Source organism: Antennarius striatus, chromosome 7 (genome assembly GCF_040054535.1).
Source record: "Antennarius striatus isolate MH-2024 chromosome 7, ASM4005453v1, whole genome shotgun sequence".
Lineage (NCBI taxonomy): Eukaryota > Metazoa > Chordata > Actinopteri > Lophiiformes > Antennariidae > Antennarius > Antennarius striatus.
Genome location: NC_090782.1, coordinates 2,840,971 through 2,855,000, shown reverse-complemented (window position 1 = coordinate 2,855,000; position 14,030 = coordinate 2,840,971). Strand labels below are relative to the sequence as shown.

Genomic DNA, 14,030 nt, shown 5'->3' with positions numbered 1-14,030 from the left:
TGTGTGTGTTTGTGTGTGTTATGCCTGGCCTTGTGTGAGTTTTTCTCACTCCATTCTGCCTTGTCACTCTTTGTTTCTCTAGATAATTCTCAAACACACACAGAGCGACCAGAAACACTCAACACACTGACATCTCATTACTGAGTGCTGCTTCCCACTGACGACTAACACACACACATGCATCCTCGATGCGACAGTACTTGTCACATTGTTCAAGAGCTGTTGACTTGTCATCTACCAGACATATTACTGCTGTGTGTCTGTGCAAACACTTGTCCTACAGTGATGGAGCAGAGCTCTATAATGAGTCAGTTACACCTGTATTTGGCCTATTATTTTTTCAAATTTGTCTTTCCAATGGTATACCAAAATGTATATACATAGTTTCTGTGGTAATAAAGCCCAGTATCATCTTGGTGCTAAAGATCAGTTGTCATACATCTGTGATGATTGTCAGAAAAGTTCATCAGATATAAAATTATATCTGTTATTTAGTATTCGTGGATATTATCCACAATGTTTGGGACATAACTAGAGGTTATGGGAACATCACAAAATGTAGACCACATTCAATTGACATCTAACTTGTTTGATGAGGACTTTCTGACTGTTTCAAACCAATCCTTGTAAGTTTCATCAGGGTTATATAGATGGATCAGCTGTTTAGCCCGACTACATGAACTACAAGCTAAACTGGATTTGAGTATGTCGTAAGTCGGAAGCAAGTAGGATACAGTCTATTGCATGGAAAATGCATTTCTCTAAAAACCTTTAAATACATCACAATGAGCAGAGATTTAATGGACACGTATATATAATAATTAATCGTTGTAAAATATAATGGAGGATAAAACCACTGGATAGTAAAATGAGTCAAAATAATAACATAGAGACGAAGATAAATTCAACAAGTGGATGATCATTATGTTTTAGGTAAAAGCAGCGTAAATAAAATTTATTTGTGAAAGTGCTGCTCGTAGTATTCTGTTTCTAAAGCAAAGGATGAAACATGCGATGGTGTGTACAGGGTTAAAACAAGTCACAATAGAACGAGTGCTTACAACCGCTGTGTACTGTATGCCTAACAATGGAGAGCAAATAAAGTGAGTTACATGACTCATGGTGAAACGAGTTCTACAGGTCTTCCATGCTTGAATTGTGTGAATGACAGGCGATGTTGGTTTCACTGTGCAGTGGCTAAGTGATGCCAATGATCTAAATCATGCCTGCTTCATGCAGTTTTTCAGCTGTTCCTTTAAGAAGATGACAAAACTTACATGTACACCCCTGAAATGGGTAATTACCTCTGACCAGGAGGTTACTTGAATGGTGTGGTTTGCTTGTTTGTTCTATCCGGTGTGAGGGTTGCTCAGACACTAACAGATGGTTCAGCATGAGATTCTCATCATAGAAGGAACCTACATATCCTAGAGGTGAACAATTTCTGGTGGATTTCCCTTCAGGTGCTGCTGATTTTCCTGCTGGCTCTTTGGTGCTTTGATTCTCCTATCTAAGACCGAATACAATGACTTTTTCATGAGAAATGTAGTTTGTTCTCTTTATCTTGTCAAATATACTGTATATCAAAATATAAGTCAAATATAAAGGTACTAGTAGACAATGGCAGGTTTGTGTTTTTTGTAATTTTGTGTACTCCTTTATTAAAAACCATGTTCCCTTTAACTTCCCTTCGTGGTTAGACCAGCACTGGCTAGGGGCAGAGGTGTACAGTATTCCCTCGCTTATTCACGCCTCAAGATGCATGGCAAGGGAGAGAGCGAGAGGCGAGGAGCATATGTCTCCCATGAGCTGCAGTCAAGTGAGACCATACGTGCACGCTATTGGCTGACAGCATCCATGTGTGCACTGTGTTCCGAGACTCAGGGTTCCTCCTGCAAGTTTACAAAGGTGATTTAAACAGTCTATATGAGTTTGGGAGAAGGTAATACAGTTATAAGTTGGTTTAGTATCAGTGTGGGGAGGGTTCATAAATGTTTAAATTAAACGTAAATAATAAAATAAATATGTTATCGCTACATTGTGGATTTTGGTTTTTCGCAGGTGGTCCCGGAACACATTAACCACGAATAACTAGGGATTACTGTAGTCTAAAGTGTTTCCCAACCGTTTTTCCTCCACGGACCGGTTTGACAACAGACGATTTTTTTCACGGATTGGCTTTTAAGGTGTGTTGGATAAACACAATGAAATAAAACAGTGTGACCAGAAGAAAAACTAGTATTTTGCAGCTTTTATTTTTTTCTTTGAAGTCAAATTTTCTTTTTCCGCCTCTTCTTCTATTTTTTGTTTGGCTAGCTTGGGAGTTTCAGCTTAGCGGTAATGTACTCCGTCAGCGGTCAGCGGCTAGAGTGGCCGATTTATGAAGTCATGTGACCAAGTTAAGAGTGACTCATAGATGAATGTGGAAGAGAGAATCCGCTCATATTCTAAAACAAAACATCGTTCAGAATCAGATCATAAATAAAACAGAAATAATGGAAGTGCTGCATTTTTTCTGTGTGTCCCAGTACCGACTGACCAACAGACTGCTACCAATCTACAGCCCGGGGGTTTGGGGGGGACAACTGGTACATAATGTATCAGTACAATTTCATTCTGAATTTTGGGAAGCCATCCTCTAGAGCTACTTAATCCCTTTTCTGGTAGAGTTGTGTCCACAGCGCTGTAGCTGTTGATACTGCTGCTAGCAGAGTAATGCTGTGGTCCACCAGAGTGATACTGACTCTGGCAGTAGTAGTCTGCTATCCACAGTGTGTATTTGGCATCACATCGCAGGATAATTTGTTCGGAAATAATATATTCTGATTATTACCTGTTATTGTGAAAGATCAGGATTGTATTTCAGTAGTTAATTTACCATTGCGTTGCTTATTTTACTCTCTTAAGCAGCATCCCACGATCTCTATGACAACTGCAATCCACCGTGTAATGAGTCTTCGTACTACGCCAACCATTTTCCTACCAAAACATGTTTAGATAACCAACCACTGCACAAGAGGCAATGCAGAACACCCAGAAAAAACCCAAACACAGCGGCCATGGCCTCAAACACATCATCTCAATGAACGGAGGGAAAACCCACGTTCTTGTTTCCCAACACACTCACAACATACAGAATCTCACTCCATTGAGGCTCGACTATGTTTTTCTGTTGTTTTCGTTGTTTTCTTTCCCCCTGTAACAAAGAGCAGTGGTGAACAACTAGAGCTGGGATCACTGAAGAGAAACAGCAGCATTAATGACAATGAAACAGAGAATCAGAGATTAAACGTCTAATTTTTGCACACATTTTTGTCACACCTGTTTACTTGTAGAAGCTTCGACATCAGTACTGAAAATCATCACACTGACACCAACAGAGACCTTTGAGAAGCTCACAGCCTGCTCTTCTTCATCTCCTTCCCCTGCTCTACTAACTCCTGCTTCCTCTTGCTTTCCTGCTCAGCTGATGCTTCAGCCAGCCAATCAGGCCACTCAGCTGCTAATGCTAGGAAGCGCTTCACCTTGCAGGGACTTTCAAACAGGAGGTCTCTCCCAGCAGGTAACACGTTTAGTGCTCTCCTCTCCCGTCCTCCTCATAGCTGGGGTGTTTGTCATCACCGTTGGGCCGTCATCATGTCTGTGTTCTCTTCACCTGGTACTGCTGTCACCATCGTCTTCATCAACGACCAGTGTCAGCGTTTCTATCCATTCTAGTCCATCCTCCAGTCACCCTGCCATTGTTCTCAGTGCCAGTTTGTTTTTTTGGTTCTTGTTGGGTACTGAGTTGTCTCAGTGTTATGAAGATGTCATTTCTCCATATGTCTCATTTTCTGTTCAGTATCATCTCTGTCTGCATTTTACCAAACTATGATTCAGGGAAGTGACAGTTTGAGATGGTTTGCAAGACAGGGTGACTGTAGGAGATGGACAGAGGGGCTAAATGAGGGAAATTCTATCTGATCCGACTCGCCCACAAAAAACCCCTTTATTTTTGATTTGACTCTTGATATTTAAACCTAAATAAAATCCATAGCAATGAATGTTTGCTGTAGAGTATAGAGTGGACTTGTACGCCATCAGTTTCTGAACGACTTTCATGGTCAGAGCCACAGAGATATGTTACAGGTTTATGACAAACCAAATAAGCACTAAGCTACTTCATCCTGTTAATCTAAAGAACTCACATTCTGATGCTGACTATTACTGTGTGAGTCTGACGAAGGAGAGACTCTCATAGTTTCACCACAAAAAAAACAAAAAAAATCCACTCGACATCTGTTTACATTTTTTTTCTGAAGCTCTTGCTTTTAAAGTCGTGGTTGGGCGGTGTTTGCTTTGGGTTATGATTCACTCTTCCCTTTACTCACACCTCTGCCACCAAACCCAATTTCCACACTTGTCATTCTTTTTACTAGAATCTCCACAAGTGACTTGAGAAAACTGTGTTCGCTGGGGAAGGGAAGCTCTGTCTAAAGTACTGCTGTCAACTTCTATTTGTTTTATTTTTATTTCTTTCCTGACTAGTTTGCCATTGCTTTTCATTGTATAGTATTTACTGATACTGGTTACCAAACTTTATGATTACTTTATTAAATATAATAATAAAATATAATACATTTTATTATTATTACTTTTCACTTCAATACATTACTTCTATATATCAACACTACTTTATATTAGGAAAAATCTTGACTTGAGTTGGATTAAAATGTGCTATGTGACATATATGAAGTTAATATGTTATAAAACTTTAAATTTGGATAAATATCATGTTGTGCACCTGCTCTGATAATTAATATTACTTACTGTATTAGATTAAAGTGATTGTATTCCCACCTAAGGTACATTAAAGGTTGGTGCATCTCATCCAGAAACATAAGAGGAAATGTTACGTCTGGACGTGAAGCAGAGATGTGATGAGCAGCAGTGTTCTGATCCAACCTTTGGCTCATTCTCCAGCCCAGCTCCTATACACGTAGACCTTCTTACCCACAATGCTACTTGGTGTTGTTCTTTACAACATCTGTAATAACAAATAAGAGATTGGTGTTAAATTCATACACTATTTGGTTACAGCAGGCCAGGACAACTAATGTTAAACAGTTAACCATATATTGTTATGTTTTTAGTCTAACTGCAACTTTACATCTTCTCTCTCTCTCATCATTCATTCTCCTCTGCTTCTTCCTTTCTTTACTTCCCTTCCGTTGCTCATTCTGTCGCTCCTTCTTGCACCCTGTCCACGCCACTTCCTTCATCATGACTCATCTCCGGCTCTAGAGCCAGCTGCTAAGGAGACACAGGTCCCCCGACGCTTTTCTCTTACCTCCTCTCTTGTCTCGTCCTCCTCCGCCGCCGCCCCGAGACGAACAAAAGGTACCTGATTACAGACTTCTGCCTCTGACTTTTGCTCTTCATATATTTTCTGGCTTTCTCCTCCTCCTTTATTCTATACAAATTCACACACATCCAGCTGCTGCTAATCCCAGCAGACTTCTACTATAACACTCCCTTATCTGATTCTTTTAATGGTGCCGTGTTGACTAAAAAGCTAATAGATGGTTCTAATGCATAGGGAGGCCAGCTGGGGCTGGTTGTCCCTTTGCAGTAAGAAGATTATATTTTCTTATTATTTAACTTATGCATCCAAAAGGGAGATTTGTTTTTAATGGTCCCATGATAATTTTTGTGTCAGTTATGTGTTTGTGTGTGTGTGTGTGTGTGTGTGTGTGTGTGTGTGTGTGTGTGTGTGTGTGTGTGTGTGTGTGTGTGTGTGTGTGTGTGTGTGTGTGTGTGTGTGTGTGTGTGTGTGCATAACTGTCAAAACCTTTCTTTATTTGCATTACTATTTACACTGTAGATTCTCTCTGAAGGAACCAGAACTAGGAATGAACACATATAGAATTATGTCATAAACAAAATACCCATTTCTTTGTCCACTGCTTTGTACATTCTTAGCATTCCCTCATGAGCTCCAGCAGGTCGTCACCTGAAATGGTTTTCCAACAGTCCTGAAGGAGTTCCTAGAGGTGCTGAACACTTGCTGGCCCTCTTGCCTGCACTCTGAGGTCCATCTCATCTCAAACCATCTGATTGGGTGTAGCTCAGGTGACTGTGGAGGCCAGGGCATCTGACACAGCACTCCTTCAGTCCCTTTATTGGTCAAATGGCCCTCACACAGCCTGGAGGTGTGTGTGTGGGGGTCACTGCCCTGTTGAACTAAACGGAAACTGGATAGGAGGACGTGTTGCTGCAGGATGCTGTGGTATCCATAGTGATTCAGGTTGTCTTCTATTTAAAAGAAACATACATGTAAAGACCGTCCATTCACCTCATCACCCGAAACATGATGGGTGGAAAAAAAGATCTCAAAGGTAGACTCATTAAACCAAATATATATACTGTATATATATACTGTGTATGTATATATATATATATATATATATATATATATATATATATATATATATATATATATATATATATATATATATATATATATATACACATTTACAGTATATTGCTATAGACATATATTTTAGTGTTACCGTGACATTAGCTACGTGACATTTTTAATAAATGGATCCCACTTCGCACAAAGCCCACTTAAATTGAATCTGTGAGAGAGCACGCATGGTGAGAGGGAAGAAATATATTATTATAAAATATATAATATATATCTTACAGACTATGCAGAGGTTGAAAACAGTGTTAAATGAAAAAAAGGTCATTAAAGAATAGAAACGTATTTTTTGTCTAAAAAAACAGCAATGGTAAGGAAATAACACTTGAGATAAGGTGACATTTGGAACACAGGCTGACGTTCAGAATGTCAGTACAACTTATTGAAGGAATACAAGATGAGCAGTTCATTTTCAACCAGTGAAGAATTAAAAATTGCCAGAAGAGGGTATTTGAAGCTTTGCCTTCAACTGTTGCCTCTTAGTTTGTTCTCTGCTTTATTGCAGTTATTTTTCTTTTTTTGGTTCTATTTCAAGAGTGTTTCTGTAAACGTGAGTGCTGAGAGCACTGCAGGTTACATACTGGCTGTTAAGTACTGAGTGGTTTTCAGCAATGTGACTCTAGCCCTTTATTTTTTTAATCTAATTCTCATGTATATTATGCATCATTATGGAACCAAGATTTTTAATTACCACAGTAAAAATAATGGAACTGAAGAATGCCTTCATAAACACATGAAGCTCTGGATGGAATACGTGCAAATGAAAAACACGCATGTCTTTCATCACTGATGTTTATTGATAATTTAAAAAACCCAAAAAGGAACAAATGTGACTGCTATTTTCCTCCCCTTTGTGCTGCAGTGTATGAACCATGAACCAGGATGCATTCATTCTATATGCTCTCTTATAAATAATATATCTGATGAGAACATAAATGTTAAGAGTTGGGAGAATTAGCGGTGAGCCCCAGGCCATAACAGTCATTGATATATTGAATGGAGCCACCAAAATGAATAAAATTAATGTTTTAAAATCTCACAGGATCAGTAAGAATACAGAACTTCAAAAGTGTCTTTTGTTCAGCCAATTTCTGTTGTCCAATAGTGCCACCAACCTGTCACAGATGGTATCACATGAGACATGGTCCTTAGATAATGAGCTCCATCCAGTCATAATGATCAATTACACCACTGTCGGCTATGATCCATGGGAGCTCCATGTTTCAGGTTTCATGTCTAAATGGGATTTTAAAGTGTCTCCAGTGGGTCTTGTGGGGTTGTGGTGGGCGCCAGCATTTTAAAGGATGGTATCTAATGAATCCTCTGGTTGGTTGTCATGTTCCTTGGCCAGGTACCCTCTCTGCTAGCATAAAGAGCAAGAGACATGAGATAAAGAGTGATCCCACTCCATTTGGTTATGAAGGTACATAAATATGTCAAGATATAGCTGTAAAGTGAGCCCTAGAGCATGCTGGTCCCGTTGGCGTGTTTGGTTAAATAGACACAGCTTACTTTTTTTATTTGTGGATGTTGTGTGGAATGTGGAATGTGCACACATTTTTTTGTGCTTGATCTTTCATTTCATGGCTGCCATGTTGAAGTGTTGTGATTTGTGATGTGCTGTTCCAAATGCATGACAATCACATGTAAAGAAGATCGGATGAAATGTTGTGCTGTAGGTTTGTTGTGGTTGGTTTTTTTAGCTCACTGCTGCTACTGGTCTGCTGTCTGCACGGCACTCTGTAGAGATGTTCTCAGCCTCTATGTTTGATACTGTTGATTGGGGATCACACTGAAAAACATGGCTTCCCTTTAGATACTTTGCGCGGCGCTATGACTGCTATCAAGAAACGTCAGAGCATGACTAGCAGTACTGCTGCTAGCAGCGCGTCCACCGTCCCCAGATCCACCTCCCAACCAGGTAACTTCAGGCCAGGACTCGTCTCTGACGGTCCTCTCTGTGGCTGCTTTCTGATGCAGTTGGTATGTTGTTTGAAATTTATATTAGTTATGGTCAATTACGTGGTGTTGGTCTTTAACATTAGATTTGAGATGTTTTCGGATGTTTCTTTCAGTTCTTGAATATCTACCCTCAAACTGGTCTCAGTTGGAATGTAACCTCTGGTTCCATTTATTTTACAAACTCCAAGCAGCTTGTGCAGCACAGTGCAGGTGTTTTCATACACTAATAACACAAGGTAGTTTGTATATGGCTGAAGTTAATTTGTAATGTTAGACAAGAACTGTGTATTCTCTAGTTTCCATAATTCTAGTTAGATTTATCAGGATGCGGTCATCAAGCTTTCACTGGTAATGTGAGAGAAAGTCACTGAATCAGACAATCACATTTCTGAATCCTCACCTGACAGGTGGAATAGCAGTACCTGTGTGTTGACATTCACTTTCTGTTGGACAGGATGGGCCCAGCGGCGTCTCCCTTCCATGGACACGGACGACTTTGAGACGATCCCCTCCAGCGCAGAGGAATCCTCTAACTCCTCTGACGAGGAAGGCAGCGATAAAAATGTAGGTAAAATGCTCAACATGATGACCCGTTTTGGTTAGAAAATGTCAGAAATCACTTTTAAATTCGTTCAATCATGAAACCGAAAAAGTCCCAGTTGTAAGTAACGTCGTCATGAATTAAAACCACTCAACATTGTCAAATGTTTTCGGCCGAGTTAAAAAACGGAGTTCAACCAGTCCAGTCCGGGTCCTGCTGGGTCACAACAGCACTCACTATAAATCTTCACATTCTGCGATCGCTCACTGTCTCCCGACAGCCCTCCAATCATCCCTCATTTCATCTCCGCTCATCCTTCTCTCCCCCTCTTTTCTAGTAAATCCTTTCTGATCCTCATGAAAGTGAACCGCTCCACTGCTTAATTATTTCCCTCGGACAAGTGTCTCATTAGCGGCCGGCACTGAAGATTTGACATTTAAGAAACAACGTAGGAAGGAGAGAGACTGGCAGGATTATAGCTGCACAGGTCTGTTGGGTTTGGCGGCCTTACTCGTTCCATTATAATGTGTGTGATATACATTGAAGAGCCTCATGGGCCAGCAGCACACACTGTTTCCAGGAAGTGACATTTTCAGATCAGATGATAGATTTGAAGTTAAACTATAAAGAGCAGCCCTCCTCCAAACAGAAACATTTGATTGATGCACAGGTATAATTGAACAATCTATTCAGTTTATTCAATTCTTTTTTATTTTATCACACTGTTCAATTGAAAAAAAAACCCAACAACTTCAATCCGGTTTTCAAACAAAATAAATTCACAAATTATGTTTCTACTGAAAGTCATTTTAACAGTAGATTTTGAAATTATTTAGAAATTTAATGGAACGATTATTAGGCATTAAGAGGCAATATTTATTATGTACCACATGCGCAGTGCTCCTCCCTGTTATATTCCCTACACATTGATAAGATGTGCTCTAGAACTAGAACTATAGTGCAGCTCAAGAGCCAATAAACATGGGTGGTCTCGTCACGCAAAAGTAATTGTGTTCATCAGCATTAAAAATCACTGTGAATTCCACTTGTGGATGCCTCCTGCAGAAATAAAGAATATATGAATAAACCAGAAGTTCAAATCATTCTTTCCGCTATACCACACAAAATTGTTCATTGTTCATACTTTTGAGCATTAATTCAAAGAAAAACAGCTCAAAGATGATGAATATTGGACGTGTCTTTTATTATATCATTGTTATCCATGCCCATATGAAGTGGAGTTGAAACTGAATTTGAATTAATAAGCTGGTAAATGAGCATGACGTAAGGAACATTCTGCAAAAGTGTGGACATGGTTAAGAATATTTCTGTTTCTTAAAATCTTTTTCTCAAAGCTGGTGAGTCTAACTTTGGCTTCATTGAAGTTGATGCAAAAAAAAGCCCAAACAATTGAGCAATTTAACAGGTTTATCAGTTCTAAATATCTTACAACTAATCTTAAATTTGTTGCAAACAAAGTAAGAGTTGTACATTGATGCGATCGACGTGACGGTGACTTGAGATCGTGTTGCCAGGCCTTACCTGGAACCACATCCGAAAGGATCTGTTCATGTCTTTCTGCAGGGTAACGGCGACCGTTTCCGGGTGCAGCTGACCTATGACTCTAGTGAAGCTCGACACCTCTCCCTGGAAACAGGCGACCTGGTCCAGTTCCTGGAGGAAGCCGAGAACAGGCTCTGGTGAGTACCAGCTGACTCTGACGGGTGTCATCCTGCCCAGTCCTGCCCGACTTTTGTTTCCCTGGTTTGGGCACAGCTCGTCCCCTGATACGCTCTATATTTAAAAGCTGTGGATGGTCTCCGTCTGCTACCAGTACCAACACATCTTGTTCCTAAATAAAGGTGTGAGAACATAAACTTACCACATTTAGGAAGCATCCCACAAATGAGGCAAAAATAAACTGCAATATACAGTTGAGGAGCTCATTCACACTGTGTACCCTCAATAAGTTGTAAATTCCATCTAAGCCCTTTGTTTCCGATCTTCTTTGTTGAGTACACTTTTATAGTTCCCTAAGGTGCTTAAATTTTTGGCTTTGCAGAATGCTTTCATTGTTCGAACTCATTCTCAACGGTAACAAAAGGATAATAGTTTCTCAGTAACAGAGTCTTTCGTTTACTTTTAGATCCCTGAATCCTCATCATTTTATTATGTGGTTTGCTGATATCTGAGTGTATTCTTATGATTGACTGTGGGTACCTGGCTCTGTTTTACTTGTCATCATCGTGAGTTTGATATTATAATACAGTAATCCATCACACATTCCCACTTCAAAATGCCCGACTTCACCTCATAGTGGATTTTTAGTGGTCCTGGAACGCATTATGCGTGGGTGAGGAGGGATCACCGTACAGTGTTTGGACGAAAGAAGTCACCACCTGAATTTCATTAATAAAAGAAAGCCACAGCCCTTATTGTGAAATCAAAAAAAAAAAATCGACAGTAAACTTGTGGAAGCATTTAATAAAAAATATAACAGGGTTTCCACACACAACATGAAGACAACTCAACAGCTGTGTAGCCTTAAGACACTATTTATGAGTGGGACAAGTCAATGCAAGAAGGCCTGAGGGGGCCGTGTTCTGATCTGGTATTGCTTCACTTGGTCAGGTCTATGGTCAGGTCCAGGTTAAATAACATTATGTGTCCAAAGTCTCCTGACTACCATGGAAAAAGTTAAGGACCAGGATTTTTTAATCTTTTGTCACAGAACTGATGGAGGGAACCCAAAAGCACAACAAGAGAGTGAAATCCAATTCGTATGTAATTCCCAAAGTTCACAAAGTTTAAAAAACTAAGTGATTTACAGGGTGTTCTGAAAAACTATGCACCCTTTAGCAGTTGTAACTAAATTGTTCATGAGTTTTTTGCAGATTAAATCCATTGAAGTCAATGATGGCAGACAGACTAAACTTCAAAGAAAGGAAATTCGAACTAAAATTCTACTGGAAGTATGAAAATACAGTGGGAGTGCAAAGACATTTTAGGAGGGAGTTTCAAAGAGAACCACCGACATGAGTTACCATCAGTCAAATTAGAGATGAGTTTGAAGATGATGGAACATCCACGAGAAAATGTTCCAGAAGACCAGACACTGACAAGCCCCACGAAGGAAGAAATCGTCCTGAACGTTTCCTCCTCAATTGTCTCGACTGCATTTTGTGTTGTGTTAATCTTATCATGAGGTATTCTTACATTTAATGCACACAGCATCAAAGTCATGTTCAGCACACAAACAGAAAAAGTCTAGCTTCACACTGAGCTTCAGGTTTTGTGTTGTACCTCACACATACTGTATATGAGTGGTACATTATTCCAAGCCTGGGCATAAAATTAGACAAATATCCACGATAGATTCCATCTGTCCACAGTGTCTTGTGTCTCCTCTGCCTAATGAACTCCTTTCTCCAGCCCCTCACGACCTTGATGTAAATCAGTGGCTGTAGAAAATGGGTAGATGGAACTTACAACATACAACAGAGGAGTACACCAGAGTCATAAACGTCAGCCTCAGATATCCAGTTGAATCCATCTTGTTTAACAGAGAATCAAGAGAAATCGACATTAAACCACACCAAGGCAGAATCTGATGCAGAGCTGCTGTGCTGGATTTCCATAGACCATATTCTGGTGTTGCACAAGAAATATTTTTACATTTTTGCCACTCTCTACTAATTGTAATCATTATCAAGACTGAGGCTTCACTGTTTGCCTCCTGTCTCAAGTATGGTCCAAATTAATCAGCCAAGCGTAATCTCTGACTTCAAGAGTTAAAGACGCCACATAATTATTATTTTTTTTATTGTTACTGTTTTCTGTTTTCGTGGTTGCTGTGTTATTCATTAACTTTAATGTTTATTTTCTTATCACTGTGAAGTGCACAACTCTAATTTCTAATGTTGAAAACACACACACACACACACACACACACACACACACACACACACACACACACACACACACACACACACACTTGTTCTTTTGGAATGATGTAGTCAGTGTGTGGTACTGTTTCGTCGTTGCCTGAGTTTCTGGTATTTCACCCTCCTGATGAATCCAGTTAGCGACCCTGAGCTTCTGACCACGTGACGTAAATGTGAGCTAGCTGAATTCAGGACAACCTCGCATCAGGATGAGGACATGGATAATGTCCTTGTTAGATTGTTGAAGAATAAACAAGACTAATAGCATATACTGTATGAGAGTTCCACTGGGCTTTAACCAGTCATGGTCTCCACTTCATCCAGGTCTGCTTCACTACTGATGATCCAGCATCACTCAGACATGTTGTCTCTCTCTCTCTCTCTCTCTCTCTCTCTCTCTCTCTCTCTCTCTCTCTCTCTCTCTCTCTCTCTCTCTCTCTCTCTCTCTCTCTCTCTCTCTCTCTCTCTCTCTCTCTCTCTCTCTCTCTCTCTCTCTCTCTCTCTCTCTCTCTCTCTCTCTCTCTCTCTCTCTCTCTCTCTCTCTCTCTCTCTCTCTCTCTCTCACCCACCCTGTCCTTATCTTCATTGGACTTCTTTTCCACCCAACCGATCAAAGCGGATGGCCGCCCACCAGAGCCTGGGTCCCGCCAAGAGTTTCTTCCTCAATGAGGGATTTTTTCTGCCGTTGTTGCTTATCCTTGCTCTGGAGGGTTATGTTGGGTTTTTCTGTCTGCTAAATCGCTTTGAAATGTCTGTTGATGTGACTAAGCGCTTTGTAAATCAAACTTGATTGAAAACGTGATTGAAAATGTCTTTGGTCATGTTGCCGTCTGGTTTCCAAAAGGACTTGTGTCCATTTATCTTTTACCTGTATTTTTCAGTGTGAATGAGTTTTTGAGTCTGAGAGCAACACCTGAGAGAGTGAGAGAGAAAGAACACTCACAGAGAAAGACTACTTTATTAATATACTTGTTGGTTGATTACCCGTGTCTATTGAATGGTCTGACTGCTCTTAGAAATGGAGTGAAGTCCCTTAGTTTGACTTAGGCCATGTTTCTTAAATTATATTTTGCTTGCTGACAAATTTCTCAATCTTGTGTTTTACTAGTCTGACCAG

The 14,030-nt window shown here is 40.0% G+C and overlaps 1 protein-coding gene across 5 annotated transcripts in view; it reads left to right on the top strand.

Annotated features, from left to right (window-relative positions):
- mcf2l2 (MCF.2 cell line derived transforming sequence-like 2) overlaps positions 1-14,030 on the top strand; it is a 119,626-nt gene that overhangs the window by 94,876 nt on the left and 10,720 nt on the right. For 4 of the 5 annotated variants that reach the window (XM_068319122.1, XM_068319121.1, XM_068319123.1 and 1 more), the window contains 4 exons: positions 7,818-7,889; positions 8,283-8,387; positions 8,883-8,992; positions 10,554-10,669. In XM_068319122.1, the coding sequence (XP_068175223.1) occupies positions 7,818-7,889; positions 8,283-8,387; positions 8,883-8,992; positions 10,554-10,669 (403 nt within the window). The remainder of the gene's footprint in view (positions 1-7,817; positions 7,890-8,282; positions 8,388-8,882; positions 8,993-10,553; positions 10,670-14,030) is intronic. The other variant, XM_068319125.1, reaches the window with a different exon arrangement.